The following is a 21,583-nucleotide window of genomic DNA, read 5'->3' as shown; positions in this document are numbered from 1 at the left end:
TTTGTGTTCTAAACAAGGCTGGGAAGAACTGGGGAAGGCTGAAAATTCAGATCCAAAAGTGTGTTTGCCTCAGTAATTATAAAACAGCTGCTGGTGGCTTACATCATCCTGAAACAAAATGCAGCTCTCATTTTCAGCATGAAAGGATGTATGCCTCACTTGGGCCAACAATGATTTAATGCAGTAAAATGTCAGCAAGAATGAAAAAAATGTAGTTAAGCATTTGACTTTTAGAAATATATGTCAAGGACTGGACCACTGACTGAGTTCCCATGCATTTAGACAGGAGATCTTCAAGATGGAATTCCAGGGGGAGATAAAAATACCTCAAGAGAAGCTATAGCTGCAGGTGTTATTACACCCTCCGCCAGAGGCCGTGCAGCCAGAGTGGGTGGGTGCACTGTGTTCAGAATGGAGGTGAGTCTCCAGACTTCTGTAGGGCTTGGTATCGCCAATGATTTGCCAAATTGAGTCAATTCCGATCCACAAGATCCTGATTTGATTTGATTTCTGACTCAATGTTCAATTCAATTCAATTCAATTTTATTTATAGTATCAATTCATAACAAGAGTTATCTCGAGACACTTTACAGATAGAGTAGGTCCCAACAGTTCTAGTAGTTTCCTCCAGAGCAAGCAACAGTGCAACAGTGGCGAGGAATAACTTCCTTTTAGGCAGAAACCTCGGACAGACCCAGGTTCTTGGTGGGCGGCGTCTGACGGGCCGGTTGGGGTTAGAATAAGAGTGGAAATAACAAAAATAGAAAAAATAGTAGTTTGTAGCAGTTCTTTGTAATAGTTCATGGCATAGCGGGTCACACAATGTTGATTTGGGATATTTCAGTTCATTTCCAATTTTGCTTGGATATGAAAGATATCCTACAATTGTACAATGTTCCCTCTAACCTGGTGCATTATGAAAAGTATCAATGTTTACGTTAAGAATTGACGCCAAAGCAGTTACATTAGTGTACTCTTTAATTAACATGAACACACTACAGCAGTCAACATAACAAAGTACAACTCTACAGTCAGTATTGAGTGACATTTCATTTAGAGATCTTGAGGAGAGAGGTCTAGGGACCCCTTTTAAAATGGCCATGCCAGTTTTTCTTTTGCCAACATGTAGCCTGTCTTTGGAGTGTTTCCTAACCCCCTTCCCGAGAAGCATAGTTGGTACCAATAGATTCCGTAGGTCTTCAAATTTCATACAATATGGACAGAGATCAATATTGGATCAATCAACAAAAAATCTATTTGAATCTGAAAATCAATTTTTTTTTTAGAACCTAGCTTAGACCTCTGTGCTGTTTCAGAAAAGTCAAGTTTACAAATGCTTTAGCATTAACATTTCATCAGAATTTGTACTTAACAAGCACAACTGCAGTAACGTGTTAAATACCTGCCACAAACAGTGTTTCAAACTTGTAGGGTTTCTAGTCACTGCACATTCCCCAGAGCTTTTAGCTATTACAGTTACAGTCAAAGATGCTTTTGTGCAAGGCTCTCCCCGATGTTATACACCACACATGCCTTTTCCAGAGGTTCAGCACAGTAGGCTGTCTGCTGCTGTGGTTGGTAACCCCCCTCCCACCCAACTCCCCATTTGAGGTTAGGCTTGGAGACGAACCAATAAACACTGAAGAAAGCCATGTTTCAGAAAACACTCAGTGGTGGTAGGAACAGCCAACAGTTGCTCAGCATACCGGCACACCCACATCTGCACAGCACACAACTCGAGATCTCCTCGAGTTGGTAAGCTCCTGACAGTGAGACTGCACACCTAAGAGATTACTAGAATGTGATTCAGTTAGAAGATATTGCACACAGAACACAGTTTTCTGTTTATACTTCATTTAACTTTGCTCCATCGTCTTCCAGAATAGTAATTTAGCTATTTTGTTTTGACAGCGTCCAATTTTTAATGACCAAAAAAAGAAGAGAAGTTTTGAAGCAAATCCGCCCACACTCTGGCCAGCAGAGATGTGACCTTAAGCTTTGGCTTAACAAGGGACTTTCCTGCACGTTGTCTTCTATGTTTGGTGAAGGAAGTCATTTATTTCCCCCAACCCAAGGATCAAGGCAAATCTTAACCACCCTCCAACAAGCCAGTGAGCTTTGCTTCTTTAACGATACCCTACAGCAGATGAATGTGAACATTCCTGAAGCCAATTATTGGGTTCAGCATGTGAGAGGGAACCAGGTGCCCACTTTGACGGCATAAAATGTCCTCATTGTGATTGTCTCTCACCTTTTCTATTCACAGTTTTAAACCCTTGGTTCAGACTCCCTCTGTTACCCCCTGACAAAGGATCAAGGGGCAGGACACATGCAAAGAACAGGATTATGTTCTAGAGGCTGGTTTAAGAAAAAGGATCTGGGGAATCCCAGTGATGTGGAGGTTGGATTTGTCCAGGTGTAAAGTGCTTTTGTTGGATATGAAAAACCCAAACACTATAAATCGGATAAGTTTACCAACATCACTTAGGATAACCCCTGGCCATTCCCTTAGGCTCATGTTTTATTTTCATCTTTTCCGTATTTAACATCTTTGTAAGCCTATATGCTTTCTAAATTTCCTTGTTAAAAGGGAATAATTCATAAGAAAAGTCAAACTTTTAAAGACGTTTTGGCAGCTGTTGTTTTAACAGTTGAACACTTGCAGAAGAAGGTCCTTATACTGCTGCAATGCCTCAGACTTTAGAAACAATATAGAAATCTAAGCCAGCCAAAGTAAGTCTCAGAGCAGACTTTGGATAAGCAAACTGAGAGTGCAGGATGAAGATATGGTTATGAACGAGGGCCAGGGGAAAAGCTGTTGGATGGGAGATAAACAGAAGTCCCGTCATTACTTCTGTCCAAGGTCAACAAGGGGCTCAACAAGAGCCTCTTAAGACGTCTCCGACTTTAGCTGCATTATTTACAGTTTTGCAGGCCTGAAGTCTAGCACAGTATCTTACAATACATGAGTATAACATGCAAAAACATTGTGTTTTATTAATTTAAATTTTACACCAAATACGACTTTTCAAATCAATTGCAATGACGGAGGGAGTGTGCATGGTACCATGTATTGCATTAAATGGATTTTCCTATCTCGTCACTGCTTAGCTTGTCTAACTTAAAATAAAACACTTCACTATGAGTCATGCATAAAAGCTATGATGTTCTGTATTTGGTTACTGACTGTATCAGCAAAATCACCTACAGTATATTAACTCATCCAAAGACTGAGACTCTTATTGTCTAGACCGTTTCCTTGAAGGGATCATTCACCAGTCTGTCACACAGAATGAATAGCAGGTTGTGATTTGGTTTCAACTATCATGAGTCATAGATTGATTTTCAAAAGATTCATTCATGACAGATTCATAAAATGAGTCAAATATCTAAATTCAAAGCTCATCTGGTTGTATGTACAATATCTGTGAAATATAATAGTAGTTCAGTAAGTGTGACAGCAGCCTTGATGAAGGAAGGAATTCCCCCAGACAGGACCACGCCTGCCGGTTCTTACGCTTTGAGGGTCAGATAAAATCCCTAAGCTAAATCAAACACTTCCTTTACTTCACTTATCCTTTCCTCACAAGATGGTCCCAAAAATAAACTGCCTGCACGTTAAAACAGCTAAACAATACCTAAATGCAAAGACAGCATTCACCACAGTGGAACAAGACAAAACTGGATCATAATGAATCATTTTGAGTTTACTAAGGGTGTCAAGATTTTAAATCGAAATTAAGTCATAATCTTGCCACAGTTTGCAAGCTCTGCTATGTATGTGTACTCTGTTCTGTGTGTTTACCATTGCAAATTAGCCCAGCAGCTAGCGGATTTTCCTTAGCTTATAGCTTTATCCCAACAAAGCTGCACGGTTGAATTTTAGCCTGCATGCACGTTTTGTACCCTAAACTGAGCAGCTTGTATTGGTTATATTAGAGAGAGGAACATGGTAGTCGCCCTCTTTGCTATTGGTCTGCTCAGCTGCTGTGTTGGCTCGATGGTGTTTTAAACTGCCATTCAACTGACAGCCTTTGTTCTGTTTGATTGCTAGCTTGCAGCTAAGCTAGCAGTCATTTCAAAAAAGTTGTAGCTATCTATGTTAACGTTTGCTAACTTTAGCTCAAAACGCCATTCAACTAACAACCTTTGTTGAGTTTGATGCTAACTTGTAGCCAGCAGTGAACAAACTTGGTTGAGTAAGTCCACTTTTACTGTACTGACATTACAGAAGTCTCTTGTTAGCATCTTGTATGCTACTTGTTGCAAAGTGACGCATGCGCAACTCACATCTTCACTCGTCGCAAAGTGACAAGTGCACGACTCAAATCTGCACTCGACTTACATCGGGGAGTGATAATAACCATTGCCTTATCTACTACTTACTCTGCGTGGTGTGAAGCGTCTGCCCTAGGATTGTTGGTAAACCTTTTCTTTCTTTTGACTTTATTGATAAATTGTGATGTTTCCAATTGACTGAATATATCTTATTGTTACATTATGTTGTTAAAAAAGGTTTTAAATTTGACAATGTAGTGTCACATTGCGAACAAAGGCCAGACATTATATTACATACAAGTCTAGTCTGAAAATGGCATAGCAACCGGGGGTTTAAAAAAAAAAAAGAAGTAAAAATCAAGAATCGAATCGAATCGTGACCTTAGAATCAAAAATGTAATCGAATCGAAGATTTGGAGAATCGTGACACCCCTGGAGTTTACAATATATCAGCAAATGTGACACATCTATATTACTTTACTCATAAGTTACAGAATATCCAAATATTATAAAAACAAGTGTATGTAACTTGAAAAAATGATGCAGAACTAATGCCAATCATTCCTACTATACATTCACAGCCCACATCGGCAAGGTTTGCTGCAAAATACTGCATAAATGTCTGCATCAACTTTAACTTTCTGTAAACTGTGATGATGCAAATGTCATGCCGTTGCCCCATAGCAAGCCTGGACTTGAGTGCTGCTCACCATTGTAGTAAGGGAGAGACTGAGAGTCCAAAATGGAGGAAGCCATTGTAGTTGTTAGCTGTGTCGCACCACTCACTTTAATTTTACCTCCTTAAATTGGAGAATAAACTGCTCACCCAAAAAAAAGAAAAAAAAGAAAATATGTTGTCCGCTTGAATTGAAATTTTCTCAAAATGACACTCCATAATATTTTTTTATGTTTGTGTATAAACTAATGACTAATAATCCCACCGTTGGGTAGCTAATTGGAAACACAAACTTTTATAAAGACCATTTCTTCTGGCAAGCAGAGGCTTTTTTAACGATCCCGCTCCTGTGCTTTGTAGAAAGCTCCCATTAAAATTAGCCAGGAGCAGGATGGAAAAGGTGGGTCAACTAAACAGGAGCCCTTATTTCATGAATTCAAGTGTGTGTTTGGTCAATTTAATATTGAAAAATACCAATGACATATGTCGTCACAACATCATTTAAGAAGATACTCTTGAATAGTTATTAATTATACCTGACTAAGTTAAAGACAGTATCACCGATCACTCCGAAGTATAAATGCTGTCATTATTTAAGGCCCCAAACACCAGTGTCCACACGGCCTGCATTCCTATTGCAACCTATTGTTGTTGGTCTATACATGGGATGGTTCTATTAAAGCTACAATGTGTAAGAATTTCACCAACTAGTGGTGAAATTGTATATGACAACCAACTAAATATTACCAGCCCTCATTGAATGTTTACCTACGAACCACTAATATTATTTCAGCCCCTCCCATTTCGATTCAGTTATAATCCTACTGTTCGTATTGGTTCCTATGAATTAGTATCGTCGTCCAGCAGAATGTTCCTTAGTAGTAAGAATAGTTTTTTTTGAAGCTTTGGACCATTTCTTGCATACATTAATTCCCGGTTCCGCAAACAATGAAAGCTAAGTTAGTAAATATAGCAAGATCCTTCACTTGAAGGCTTTAATCTCCGGCAGGTCGATAATCTCCCGGGCATTCCAGGTGCAACTAACTGTAAAGTGACAAACGCGGAAGTTTCCTCATTGGCTAATGTACTTTAAAGGAGGGCAACATAGCAAATACATATGTACAAGCGGTCTGCACTAAGTATTCTGATAATATTTACCATTAGTGAATACTTTGAAGTATGTGAACGGAATAATTTTCATATGACCAAATTTGTTTTATACAAGAATCTAAAAATTACAAATGTAGCTTAAATGGGTCAGCAATTGTAAACAGACCATGACATTTGTTTGTCTAAGTGACCTAACCAAACCAAAATCAAGTTCAATAACTCTCTACATTAGTACAACGAGTTTGGCCTTTAACCAACTAACAATAACCCGTGGTGCCGACATCTGACAACCAAACAAAGTCTGCAGTATCTCTCTCACAGTTGACAGGAAACACCTGTCTCATAATTCACCACAGGCTTGAATTGAAGTGTGCTTACCGTACCAAGATTCTTTTGCCAGAGTTTATGATGAGCAAGAGGCAGGCTTACTGGCCATTCATGGAAGCAGATGTGGTGAGTCCATTAATAATAAGTTAATTATAGCGAGGGCCTATTAGTTTGTGAAAATACACGGAGCTCCGGTGGTTAATCAGAAGTGATCCAGTCAGGTATACGACAGACAGCAGTGTAACTAAGTGCAGTGTGCTCTAGGTGTGACCCATCACTAACCCTAATGGACATGCCAGCACAAGCCAGTTCATGACCTTTCAGGGAAGAAAAGAGCAGAAAAGAGATAATTCAAGACTCAGCTTTCACCAGTGAGGTTACATCACTCATTCCACTGACAATTCGTCACAGTAAAACCTTGCTGTCTCAAACAATATGCAATTATACAAGAGTATTTTTACATGAATAAAACTGTTTAAAAATAAAAACGCATTATAATTTATTTTACTCATACCTGTGTACTTATTTTACTTTTTTTTAAGTAAATCTTAAAGTATTTATGTCAACCAATACTCATTCTCTTAATTCCAAGTATTCCTGCCCAGAGGGCTGCATAGAAGCAGGATGAGCAATGACTGACAAGTGAATGCTATCCCTTCCCCTATCTTTCATTCAGTGCGTTTACATGCAGTGTAAAACTTAATTATTAATCAGGTTAAGGCAATACCCCGGTTTTGCAAACGCCATGTAAACACCTGGTGGAATCAGGGTTCTCATACCCTGGTTAACAGACCTAACAACTCCTGTAGTAACTGGGGTATTGGTGCAAGTGTACACCCTAACCAGGCACCCAATGGCACCAAAAGCTTTGAACCTTTAAACCCACTGAGGACTTTGTCATGGTAAGTACAATCAAGAAAATCCATTTCTGGATGGACGAGGAGACATATTTTTGCTTGCTTTCCAAGTTTTTGTGATTTTGACAAAGGTCAACTGGAAGAAGAAGCCATATTCAGACCAGTTGTGCAGTACGTTGCTGTGCATGTAAACGCACTGATTGTTAAAGCGGAACTCTAGCCAAAATGCAACCTAGGGTCTTTTTCTGAGTGCTGTGTCAAGCCTTCTTAGTGTTTTAAAAAAAGTGATTTTGATGCTATCATAGAAGTGCCCCAAGCACTCCCATTCAAAAGGCAATTTGATTATTTTATGTTTGACTCGGGTACATTCACAAAAAAGACCCTAGGTTGCATTTTGGCGAGAGTTACGCTTTAAGGGGTTCTTTCAAGACGGAACACAACAGCACATGCTTCCAATTCCACCACTCAGTGGAAAAATCTGTTTCCACTGATCCATGCAATACATTTTAAAGCGCCAATCAGACCTTAAGTTCCATTCACAAATTTTTACATTGAGCATAAGAATGATATATTTTAGGTTGACATTCAGTTGAGTGTATTCAAAGGAAAGTTTTTTTCAAAAGTTTTTCTTTTTTGAAATGTATTTAAAGGGATTACCTTTGACCCGACACCTATCAGAGAGACAGAGAACGTCTGCACCACGACATTTACAAAAGTCATATTTCTATCTAGACAGGGCTTATATTATTGGTATATTGCATGAGAAGGACACGCTCCAGCTCTGAGCTGCAGCAATAGTGCTGACTTGCCCTCAGAGACAAAGCATTCAGGGCTGATCAGACCCTAATCTCCGCCTGTCTGGCCGGCCTGTTCTAAAAAACAAATGAAAAAACAACTATGCTCTCGTTCTTCTATTATCTCCCTCAAATCTTGTTTTCCATTATTCCTGCACCAGGAAAGGCTTGGTGAAACAACAGACTGAGGTTATCCATGTGCCCAAAAGCAAGACTGGTGCTTGTTCCAGAGAATCTGACTGCAGTCTAGCATTCATGCCAAATGTCAGCCCTGGTGTGCCCCCATCTACACCCCTTGTGCCCATGACAGGGTCATAATAGAGGCACAGCAGGTGGAGCCTGGTAGGAAAGACAGGGCCCCTTCGTCCTGGCACAGCTGAAAGAGCCTCCTCTATGTGTTCACAGTCCGCATAAATCACATTGGCCCTCAGTTCAAGGGAAGAACCATTTAATTACCCCTTTTAAAGCAATAATTGCCTGACTTGGCTGGAGTTCCTGCCTGCATGAAGACAAACTGAAAAGTGAGGCCTTCACTGTCTCTGACGATTACTGAAGAACATCAAGGCCAACCAAAATCTGTAATTTAGATAAGCAAATCAAATCGTGTACTTCACATGGTTAAAAAAAGATATCAAGGAAAGAAATCTGAAGGACTTATGAGTGTCAGAATTAAACAAATACATAATTGTGCACTGGCGAAAAAAAGAATGTAACGCAAAACAGCTGCTGCTGAGTTTATGCATTGTTGGTGTTTACCAGCTTTTTACTGTAAGGTTTATGTCTTAACTGAGAACACAGGCTGACTCATGCTTCTACAGAAGTTACATATTGCTGTGTCAAATATGTGACACATACACAATGATGAACTTCAGGTTGGGTTATGAGTATTTTTTTTCAACAGATCTCATCCATTAGTAGCTCTATCTCTGCCATCTCCGCTCAAACATTAAACTGCAACTTTAAGAAGCATATAAACAGCCCTTTAAGCTGAGTATTTAGATGGCTTCTCATTCCACCGGATCAACAGATGGTTCGGGTGGAGAGAAAATTATATACATCCACTTTAGTCTAAAACCACAGAAATTCCACTTGCCTTACTATCAGTGTTACAAGGCCAACCTTGAGCTTCACTAGGCCTGCCAGGTACCGGGTAGACTCGCATACTGCCAAGCCTTGGGGCACATGATGGATGCTAAGCGTCTTTAGTCAGCGTGGTGGTTAAGGAGTCACTGTATGTTTTTATGCTGAGTTCTACAAGAAAGAAGATACAATATGAAATCCTTCACTCAGCTTCTCCTTGATGGTTATCTGTAAAAGTTTCAAGGAAAGTCTATTTGAAATAATCCAAAGGCCCAATGGGCAGGGTTACCAGCAGCATACAAGAAGCTGTGAATTTAATCCATTGAAACTTTCAACCACCAACAAGGGTCACACATTCCTTTCTTATCAATGGCTTTCATTCCCAACAAGTCTCACACAGAAGTTACTTTCTGGTGTACTGCTTTAACACCACCCTCCACTTTTGGTAGCAAGACTGTCATGAATACCATATCAACTGTACACACATCCGGTTGGTTTAAAAAAGAAAAAAAGACGTCCTTAAATGTCTTGTTTTTAAGAAGCGGGAATTTAGAAAATTTTGACTTTTTTTCATAAAGATAAAGATCTTTGATTGGCAGCGGTACACTAAAAATGGCCGCCACTCTGGCCGTCCTGCTATGTTGATTTTAATGCGACAGCCCATTCTACTATTTTTAATTTCGACATTACATCATACTATACCATTTGTTTTATTATAACAAGCAATTAGGGTGTATTAGTGTCAATTCTGATGCAGCCAAGATTTGCACATTTAGAACTTGATTAACAGATGCACGTTGTCTGCTTCATGTATACGGCCTGGGATCTGTGATTTGTTGTGAGCAATATTTACTTTACATTAAAAATACAGTATGTGTGTGTTTGTGTGTGTATCAGACTTTTTTCCATTACAACACAAGTTGGCCCATGGCATGGAACATGCATCTTCAAAAGCAGCAAACCTGAATGGAAAATTGGTTTCCAACCAAGCAGCTCTGCTCAGCTGAAACACACTGTGAAGGAAATTCAGCACATCTTAGCTGAGAGAGAAAAATAAAAAAACAACAACAAGGGCTTGTACTTTGGCATAATTAGGTCCAGGGGAATTTCATTAATCCTAAATTCCAGCTTGTTACTTGCCAAGTTCCGAAAAAAACTTGTGAAAACTGTCTGCACGGCTTTAATTCCACACTCTATGACCGGCTGTCAAACACTCTAAATGAAGTAGATCTCCATATCCAAGAAATTAAAACCTGTATTGCTTCTACTGTATATCTTTTTTGAATATTTGTTCTTGTATTCTATCCTATTTATTATTACTTCTTGCATATTCTGTATGTGTCTGACAATTTGCTGCTGTAGCACTGACATTTCCAAGATCTATCTATCTATCTATCTATCCATCCATCCATCCATCCATCCATTCATCCATCCACTGCATGAAAAAGGACTAAAGACGTGGAGGAGATGTTTAAAAAAGACTTGATTGTTGAGCTATAAATGCAGAATGATAACAGATTACAGTGATTTTTTTCGAATAAAAAGATACTTCAGAGACGAAAAGGTGAATGGGGGTCTAAAAAAACACAACTACACTGGGTTATTTCTTTCAGCATGCTGTATGTGGAGCAGGACATCTAAACGGCCCACAGGAAAGCCTGAATAAACTTTGCTTCAGGGGAAGTGGGGTCCTCTCGTCCTGTAGATTATTCCAGGTTTCATTTCCCCAACAGGATGGTGACTCAGCAAGAGACAAACATTTTAGAGCATCACAAGCCAGTGCACCAAAACAATAGACTGCAGGCAACCTCTTAACCACAAAACCCATTTGCTTTTTAGGTCTAAAGATATCTCATCATGGAGCAAATCTGTTGTCCAAACTGCCTTTCCTCGTTGCTGTTGAAACAGGCGATCAGGCCGGCGGGTAAAAAAATGACTTCTCTACAGCAACTGTGATATAAACACTGGTTTACTGCTGTGCAAGGATTCACAGGTTGTAAAAGCTCCTAGCAAGAGTGAACAGAAATAAGGAATGGACAGAGCATAAAACAAGCAGACATTTCTGTGTGCACACAAAGTGCATTAGTGTGTAGATGTGTGGATGCCACGGAGAAACAGTTGTTATGTATCATGGAACAACTGCTGATATAACACAAACCAGCCTGGTCCTCCCATCGCTCCTGTGGGGCACAGCCAAGGCCCAAAACACCGGACCAGAACTCATCCTTCAGTCTGAATTCAGCTCGGCTTTAAAGGCGTTTCGAAGACGTGTTGTAGTAGTTTACCTGTCTCTTTGATATTTGCTACGTCCATAACTGCATTAGGTCAAAAGGTACCAAGAACTCGTCATACCCCAAATTGACGTTCCCTAAGCCCTGCACCCCCACTAGTTACTGTCGCTGTGATTGATAACACTCTTTTTCATGTTTCCAATTTTAAAATGAGAATCTTGTAAAAGGGGGACTTGAATATGCACTTGGTGGCTACATACAGTATAGTGTATGATATGGGGCTAATAGGCTAACGCTAACTGTACGTACACAACACCACCGACTTGAGCTACAAAAAAGTCAAAAAGTACCGGGAAGCTTTTGGACACTTTGACCTCTGACGTTCTCTGTTCGACCGGCAGAAGCACACGCAGCCACGGCCAATACACTGACACTAGAAACCTTTTATAAATTACATATATAATGACAGGAGTTGTATTGTTAATTGGTCGCAGCGGGGTCTGTTAGCATTTAGCCCGCTCGTTAGCCGTTGAGCCGTAGCGGCGTGCAGGCAGAGCGAGCAGCCGCCGGACTAAACCTGTGCAAAACGCAACGCCAACAGATTTGCCGCTCCTTGCAGCTGAGAGAAGCCGGCTAACCGCCGGTAACTTTAGACGCTCAAGTCGATGGCGGTGTCAATGTCCAGAAAAGCGGCAAGTCCCAGACAAAAAGGCAACATCTTCACCAGCTCGGGATTATGTTACATTTCATTTAGCTGACGCTTTTATCCAAAGCGACTTCCAGGAAGTACATTTAATTGCATAGAACAAGTAGGCCTACATAGTTTTAAAGAAGTCCACCTGAAGAAGTCAAGTCCATTTTCTTATTTTTAATTATAACCATCATCTTCTTAGTCAATGTGCAGTCAGAAAAGATATGTTTTTAGCCCGCAGTGGATGATGTGTAGATTTTCTGCTGTCCTGATGTCAATGCTGAGCTCTTCCACCATTTAGGAGCCAGGACAGCACACAGTCTGAATTTTGTAGATCCATGATAAAACAATGGAAATAAACAAAGAGCATTGTTCCTAATTTTGTACTGCAGTGTAGAGCTAGTTAGCCCTCCAAGTATGATAAGGAAAAATGCATAATAAGACTGTTATTTTTATTTCTAAAATAACTGCTCGGCTGCTTGGCCTACATACGTGTTTGTATTTTCTATGTTTTCATTTTTATCACTTTGCCAACTCTAGCTCATCAGCTCTGGTGTTAAAAACATACATCTTTCATTTGTGAAGTCATCGGCTAATTAGGGTCCTTAGCAACAGACTTGTATGGCTTCCTACAAACAAGCTCCTGAATCAAATTAAAAGGGAGCAAAGAGCGGAAAGAGCCGGTGTTTTCCCTGTATTTACTTCACTGAGCCATTACACAATGCGCCTGCATAATTCCACTTGTCGACCTCCCTCTGTGAACATTAAGGGTTTAACAACAGCTTAGGTGAATTTGCATTTTCTTAAGGTTACACTAAAGTTTTGGAGAGATGGCAGCCTTTCTGATTTCACAGGGAGAGACTTGTCGTACAGTGAGAGGAAGTGGAGGCAGGGTGCTAGTAGTCTCAGGGAGCCTCAGAGACCGCATCAGCTCAGATAAGAAATCAGGGTCGGATTTTTTTTTTAAACGCTTCACAGGACGTCAGGGTCAAACCCTGGTTTCAAAAGACAATGGAGAAGAAAAAAGGATAGCACTCCTTTAGCAAAACTTAAGTAACCTGGAAAAAAGAATCAGCTCTGTTCACAACACACAAAAACGTATTTGGTGTAAAGGGCAGCAACCCCCATCAGAGTAGCTGTTTAAGTTGGAAGGGACCACACAAGACAATGAAGCAGCTCCCTGGAGGAAAAAGCAGAATGCCAAAGTGACTTTGCATCAATGCCTCTAGCAAAGACAATGGCAGATTCAATAGGGCACCAACAACTACAGAGCACCTTCAAAGGGAAAGTGCAATACAGTTAACTTAGCATTTCAATGAATCTCTAATAAGTGCTGGCCCGGGTACAGCCTGGGGAAAATCCCAGTAGGGCAATGTGAAAAGATTGAAGAAGGCTGCTTAAGATGGGAAATCAGTCAGGGGTCTGTACTGTAACAGTCCATTACACTCTTTTTGTCTTCTTCTTAAGCTAAGCAACTCGTGTTAGATTTAACCCTCCTGTTGTCCTCGGGTCAAGTTTGTCCCCTTTAAAAAATGTCTATATCTGAAATATGGGAAATATCTTTTTAACCAAATGACCATAAAACAATGGATTGGATTCCATACAACGCTCAAATACAATTGATCACTTTCCTTCCTCACTAAACTCAGTCAAATAATTCATAATTTCTACTTTTTTAACTCAAATATTAGGTAAAATTCTTTATAAATAAGGGTTATTGATCATGAATTCCAAAAAGTAGTGTAAAACTAGTGGTAGTAAGGTGGTGCTAGTGAAATCTTTAAAAAAAAGTGTGAAAAAGGGACAAAAATGTCATAACTTTGTCAGTTTTTGACCCGGAAGGACAACACAAGGGTTAAAGCTTACTATTTCCAGAGGACCAATGCTCGTTCCAGACCACGAGCATTCATATGAGCTTTAGAAAAAATTAGTAAATTCCAACTTTCATTTCTGACATTTTTCCAAACTGTAACAAATATATCTCTTTTCTCATTTCAGAAAAATATCATCACATCCAAAACTATTCATACAAGCACTGACTGAACAAGGTGAAAGGGGGGGGGGGGGGGGGATCTGACATTTGGCACTCACAAATACTTTCTGACCATTAGTGTTTTTTTATTGCTTGTGGTGTAGACTGTGTTGTGTCCTCAAGACATCTTGTGACCTCAACATGAACTCTGCTGGGTTTATTGCACCTGCAGCTTCATAACACAGGAATGAAGAGTAATATATACTTCAAGCAGGTTTTTAAAAAAGGGGGCCATAGGGCATATGTTTATTGGTTTGTCTGCTGTCAATATTTCTCTACTTCTGAAAATCAACAACTACATCATACAACATGAACAGTGAACACACTATCTCAATAATTATTGCCAGGAAACCTCCAATAAGAACTTGCTGCACTGAGATCAGCTGTAATCTGACCTCTTTGGAGAGCAAAATCCAGAAATTGGAAGTGATTTAGTATCTTGCTCATGGGCACTTCAGGAAGTCAGTTGATGGCCCATACTGGGCCTGTTTATTTGAGGGATGGCCATTAATCACTAGACTGCACTGCTTCCACACCGCTGACCATACAGACATGTTTAAAAGAGAAAAGAAACATTTGAATTCATTCCGAGTTTGGAGGTGTGTTGAATGTGTTATCGAAAAGATAATCAAAGCGAGGCGTAGGAGTCAATGAGGTTAGATGGCTTAAAATGTAGTACCTTTAAAAAAGTTAGATCCAAACTTCAAATTCACTCCACATACGTAATAGTTTAAAGATCTTGTTTCAGAATGTCACTTGACCTGAGAGAGGCTCGAGACCACTCCGAGGATGACACTTTAATCTGGCAAACTGTGGTTTGACACAAAAGCCATCCACGGACATATGCTTCAGAGAGAAAAGAGTTGTTAATGGAAAGAGTGGGACTCTAGTTACAACAGGCGGTACTAAAGAGTATGTGTGCTCATGTCAGCACATGCACAGCGTTGCGGCTGTACCAGCTGAGGTGCAGCTGTGTTTGGAGTTGGCTCTTCTGCCCGACACGGATGTGACTTTGGGCATGAAGGTGCAACACTACTCAGCCACAGAGCTTTGTGTGTGTGTGTGTGTGTGTGTGTGTGTGTGTGTGTGTGTGTGTGTATATGTGTGTGTGTGTGTGCAAGGATAGGGTGGGGTGGAAAACCCATATATATTTTATGTATCTTTAGGGCTTTGATGCATCCACATATTACACTGATCTGTGAGGTTAAGGAAAACAGGGTTCTGTCAACTTTGAAAGAAGTGTATTTTACAATTCTAAAATTACTGTTTATTTACGTGTAGTCTGGTGGCTTTAGCAAACGCAATTTCACAGATGTTTTTATGCTTAAAAAAAGGATCTTACTCTTTAACAGAAAGGCCGACCTCTTAGGGACCGTTCGGTATTTATGGACTGGACCACTGGAGGAAAATAGGGGAGGGTTATGTCTTTATATGCTTTGTTAAGGGGAGAGTCACCCAACATTTTTTAGTCTAAGGGGGAGGGTCACCCAACTTTTGTATTCAGGATAACAGCAAAATTTCAAAATGGTATTATCAGCCGTGTGTGTTTGTGTCGGCCGCTATCCATTTCTTTATGCACAAGTATAAACTTCAGGCCATGGCGAAAGCTCTGCGTGGAGCTTCCACATGACCATAAATTGTCACCTTTCTGACCTCTATAGCTGCCCAAGTCACACCTCACTGCAGAGTCAACAAATGCCAGCCTGCGGGCCAGCACTCCATGTGTGCCAATGCACTTGAGGAGGGGATCAAGCCACTTCAGTGCAGCATTGTCCCATCAGCCAAGATGACCTCTTCCCCTGGGCTTTAATTCAACAATGGGAGGTTTACTGAACCCAGTCTTCAAGCAATCCTGTGAATGGGTCTGGAGGGGGCAGACCTTCCCTAATTTTCAAACTGCACAGTGGAGTTGGTGGTTGCAACTTCATAGAGTCTTCATCTACTGTGAATGGGGATTAAACACCAGTTAGCCGGGGGCCTGAACCGACAAGGCGCCACTCAGAGAGACCAACCACCTCGCCTGGTTGATGCTTTACCCAGCATAGACTAAATAAATCATCACATCAAACTGTTGCTGCATCCCATTTAGCAGCGAATGAAGGGGTTGAGTTGCACACCGGAGAGAAAGACAACAATTTACGCCTATGACACACGCTCTGCAGACTATATAGTCATAGGAATCCGGGCCGCCCTTCCCCCAGCCCCAGTCCAACCCCCAATGAAGTCAAAGGACACTTGTGACAGTCTATACTGGGAGAGAACTCTGAGCCAAAATTGTCAGCAGTGGTGCTTACAGTTCTGATGTCATACATCAGAAAACAAAGTGGCCTCACTCTCCTTTATATGACTGAGTAAGACTATATCAAAGACCATTGGCCGTATCAATTCATTACCACTTGTGAAACTCTAATAGAAGTAGGGCTGCACAATATATCATTAATCATCGATCAATATCAACAGGTGCAATAAACAGATTGCGAAAGGCTGTGACATATCGCGAAAGACAGAGATTTTTTATGTTAGTTAAAGTAAAGCATCAGTAGAAAACCGCACGTTAAAATGTTGCTGTCATTCTTTTTTAATGGGGCCTTTTAAATTCCATTCAATGTTCAATTTGTTCAACAAAAGAAAGTTGGAAATGATTTCCATTGTTATAAATTCAACCAGCAATGTGTTGTATTTTGGCAGAATACTGAAATCAGCAGAAATGCAGAACTGAGCTTACTTTAATATCTGTAAGTAATATAGGTATCGCAATATTCAACAACGTTGTCGCATATCACATATTTTCCTCAAATCGTGCAGACCTATAAAGGAGTCAAAACAGATTTGTGAGTAGCCTTCTATACAGTATTTATATATATATATATATATATATATATATATATATATATATATAGCTGTAAAAATACTTGACTCGGATCATTCTAACCCCAGTGCTACTGATGGTTCACAGCAGGATACAGGTCTCATTTGTGATGGAGAGCTCTTACCCATTGAGAGCTTTTATTGACTTTGATTGTTTGAAGTAATGCGCATGACCCTGACATTCCAGTGTGGAGAAAGTAGAGGCCGTAGTAACAGCAGTGCGTGTGCTTAATTGAATCAAGAGGCAGTTGGCCTGCTGTGACACTGTGGTTCAAAGTCATAATGCAAGAAACAGATGCTTGTGGTTCCAGATAATTCATTTATGAAGGTATTGTTGTCCTAGTAGTCAATCAAGGCTGTGGTAAAAGTGTTGAGGCCATCTCCTATTACCTTCCAGTGTGATGACACAACAGCTGATGATATCCCTCTGGGGGGACTGGATAGCTTCTGTAGATCGATGATACATAACGTGGGTTGCCATTGACAATGCAGGTAATGCAACTTCTGAGTCCAAAGTGACACAAGGTGATAGATCACGCCACGCCACAGGAAAGGCTCTGCACTCGATAGCATGTTGGATGTTAAATTTACCTCAAAGTCATCAACACTTTCCTAACGTCTGGAATATTACTGCTCGTGCACTCTATATCCAGCAGGTGAAAGATTTATGTCTGCTTGCCACCGCAACTATGTCCCATCATTCAAAAAGGCTTTCCTTCAGATCAAATCAACACAGAGAGGAGTCACAGATATCTCAACCATGACAGCTCTGTTTATTGGGGGGCATAAAGGTGAGCGACCAGACGGGATTTCTACAGGGTGGGGGAGTCTATTCTCAGCAGCAAGCCAATGGTCCTCCGTTTCATGATTCATACCACAGATATAGTCCAGTAAAAACATCTTATGTCATCAATAATAACGCTATAATGAATATCCAACAGTGCATGGGCAGCATACTAGAGCTGGCATAATTGGTTATTGAAAGTGAAATTGCAACAATTTTGGTAATCGATTCATCATTTAAGTCTTTTAATTAAGCAAAGAATGCCAAACATTGTGTTTCCAGCTTTTCAAGTGTGATGATTGGCCGCTTTTCTCTGTTGTTTATCATTATAAGCCAAATACATTTGGGCTTCGGGATGTTGGTCGGACAAAATGAGCAATTTGAAAACCTAATCTTGGGCTCTAAGAACTTGGGTGGGATGTTTTATAAACTTACTAATTTGGCGAATAATTGAAAAAAATAATCAACAATGAAAATAATTGTTAGTTGCAGTCATACAGCATACTGCATAATGGTGAAAGCAAAATGAATAGAAGCAGAGGATGTAACTCCCAATAAGGGGCACTCTCCCAACTGCAGCAGGTCCTGGATGGAGAAGAATGGCGCTGTGTTGAAGTGTAGCAATGTTGTTGGGTTTTTTTTCATTTCTTTTACAACCTAAAGCTCATTTGTTTTGCAAATGAACCCTAACTTTTATTCTAAAGGATTTACACAACTGATTTAGTACGGAAGACAAAAAGAAGTCAATCGGAATGGGTGAGGACACAAAGGACGAACAAGTAATAAATGCACATTTTCAAATATCTTTTGCTCACAAAATAAAGCCAACCCCATACATAGTGTAGGCTATATCATATTAAACATGCAGTGTAGCCTGACTAACTCTGAGAAGGTTTAGGAGTTGAGGGGAGACTATGAATAGCTTGTTTCTATGGATAAACTTAGCCCAGCTTCACTCAACAGCAGCGTCTAGATTGTCATATTACTTTGAAAAGCATCTTTACAGTATGTATGCTGATATGACTGTGTGGTCCGGAATCTGTTATACAGCCCACTTGCCTGTGAGCAGCCCTGCACCAGCAGACCACACTATTTACTGAACATAAATAGTAACATTAACACATGCCTGACAATTTTGTGTGCCTTTAATAGGACATAAAAGCACTGTTTTGTAACTTTGACTTGACTTCTTGGGGGGGGGGGGGAATAGACGGTTTTATTGGTCAATTTCGTGGGTGCATGGAACTTAAAATCCAAAGTGGGGAGTTTAAAAGTGAAAAGTAAAAAGAGAAAGTTTGAGCTCACTTACAGTAACCAGCTGGCATGCGAGTATCAAAGAGAGAATAAGTCCACAGATCGAAGTGGTCGGAGTGCCCATTTTCCCGCAACCCAGCACAGGCTGCAAATGCCGGGGAAAGGAAAAAGCCGAGGTCCCTCACTCCTCCTGGCCACCGGAGAGGTGTGTTGACTGCACTTTTCTCAGACTTTCCTTCTCTGTGAAGAAACCCGACTGCTCCTCTGCGTCCCACACCCGGAGGGGCTTCATCAACAGGTAAAACCAATCCTTTTTCGTCCTTGTTCTTTGTGTTTTTTTGCAGGGGGGGGCTACGTTAAATATCGACTCTCCTAACTTGCTCCTATGCACTACGCAACTTGGTACTTGTAGTGGGGCTAAATGAAGCCTTGCAAAGTCACTTGGAAGTCCTGTGCTGGGATACAGCAAAGAGAGAGAGAGAGAGAGAGAGAGAGAGAGAGAGAGAGAGAGAGAGAGAGAGAGAGAGAGAGAGAGAGAGCTGCCGAAAAAGTAAAAGGCGGAATGGAATTCAGGGAGTGCTGAAAGAGAAGACAGCTAATCCCAGTGTGGGGAGACGCCACCTAGCAGAGCCATGCTAGCTAGCGCTACACACCGCACTCCTCACGTGTGTCGGGTCCCGACAAATTGCTGTTGTATTTTTCACACAACGTAGGGTCAGTCCGCCTGTAGCTCTAAATATTCAATTTACAGCAGGTTAAGAGACATTTAAGCAGTAGTGGAAAGTAACAAAGTAGCCTACATTTACTCAAGTAATTATCGTGACAAGGTTGAGTCAGTGGTAGAGCAGGCACACATGAACTAAGAGGTATGTGTGTCTCGAAGCAAAGGTCCAGGGTTCGAATCCGACCTGTGACAATTTCCTGCATTTCTTCCTCCTCTTTCACCTAACTGACCTGTAAAAAGTTAAAGATGGAAAAGCTAAAAAAAATGCATAAATTATCGATACAAAATATGAATAAATCTATTATTATGGATGAAGACAAGACTGTATTGACCCCTTGGTGTGCGCAGCATAAAGTATATATCTATATAAAGTCATTTCAATTAACTCCACGTTTACCAGCTGCAATGTGATAAACACAATAAATACATCAATAATTGTAACCAAATAGCCCAATATAATATACATTATTCTGACAGAGGCCGTGTTGTATGACTACTTTTACTTTTTGTACTTTGCGTTTATTTGAGTACTTTACTTAAGTAAAATTTTGAATGCAGGGCTTAGTGTTTTTACACTGGTATTACTACTTTATCTGCATACGTCTTCCACCACTGAGTGAAAGTAGCATTATTACAACTTGAAAATACTCTGTTACAAGTAAAACCCCCATCTTCAAAATCCTACTTAAGTAAGGTATGTGAGAATTATCAAAAACATACTTAAAGTAGGCTATCAAAGTAAATACTCACGATGCAGCCCAAATGGGCTATTTTGTTGTATGATATATATTATTAGATTATTTATTTTTGATGCAGTAACAGCATGCAATAGAGCTACTCCAATTTATTTTTTTTATAATGTTGTGTGGTTTAATTTACTGTATAACAATGCATTAAATGCTCATTATAGAGTTTCTAAGAAGCATTTTAATATTGTTGTTGGTTGAGATGCTTGTACCAACTTTATATACTGTTATATACTTATATACTGCAGGTTTCAAGTGCCCTGTCTGATCACAGCCTTATTAGGCTACAAAACAAGCTTTACCCAAACAAAAACATCCTCAGGGATTTCCCATTTTTCTTTGATTAGGCAATAAACCTGCTCCACGGCCTGTAGTGTACTTTTCATACCCTCAAGACACATATTTCTCAAAGTCCTTAATGGCATTCCTGAAACGTAATTCCACTCCACTCAACATTTTACTTAAAAAATAAATGGTAAATAAATGTTTTTATGAAAACATCTGGTCATTGAAATGTTAAGATTTCATTATTTTGGTAGAAAACAGAACTACTACTTACGTATTACGTTGGTTGCTACAACAACTTCTTATTGCTTTGGCTCTTGACACAGTTACAGTGATACCCGGTTGATCTCACCAAACATCCAAAGTAGGCTAAGTTACTGTGTGCAACACTTGAAATGCAACTATGCATCTCTAACTTATTCTCTTACTGTAAATGAATGATTTTCTGTCTGAGCAAAAATATTCATCGCAACTATATGACTTCCCAGTACAGCTACCTCGGTAATACAGCGGGCAACACCGCAGCGTATAGAGAAGACCTTTACGACAGCAGGTGTGTTGAAAACACAACCACTTTTGTCCAAAGTGGCCGTTAGAATCATGACAAACTGGCTTACATATAGCCACTTAAAGTGTCAAGTAAAAATAGAAACAATTAACTGTTGCTGTGTTGCTATCCCATCAGAGACAGGTCCTAAACATAAGCCACACACAGAAATACATGGTAAACTACACATCAGGAGGACTGTATGTTAGTGTCCATTCATGTCACTGGTGCACATAGCACTGGTACACACAGAGACAGCTGTTGCCAATTAAAAGCTGAACCCTGAATAGAATTGGCAA

General features: G+C 40.2%; 1 protein-coding gene across 1 annotated transcript in view; it reads right to left on the bottom strand.

Annotated features, from left to right (window-relative positions):
- The window catches only part of hspg2 (heparan sulfate proteoglycan 2), a 122,381-nt gene extending 102,915 nt beyond the window's left edge, over nt 1–19,466 (bottom strand). The window contains exon 1 of the mRNA XM_032519888.1: nt 19,038–19,466. Coding sequence (XP_032375779.1) covers nt 19,038–19,106 — 69 coding nt within the window. The 5' untranslated portion in view covers nt 19,107–19,466. The remainder of the gene's footprint in view (nt 1–19,037) is intronic.
- Between the last annotated feature and the right edge of the window lie 2,117 nt (nt 19,467–21,583).

The sequence above is a fragment of the Etheostoma spectabile genome, chromosome 7 (genome assembly GCF_008692095.1).
Source record: "Etheostoma spectabile isolate EspeVRDwgs_2016 chromosome 7, UIUC_Espe_1.0, whole genome shotgun sequence".
NCBI lineage: Eukaryota > Metazoa > Chordata > Actinopteri > Perciformes > Percidae > Etheostoma > Etheostoma spectabile.
This window is presented reverse-complemented; position numbering and strand designations above follow the sequence as displayed.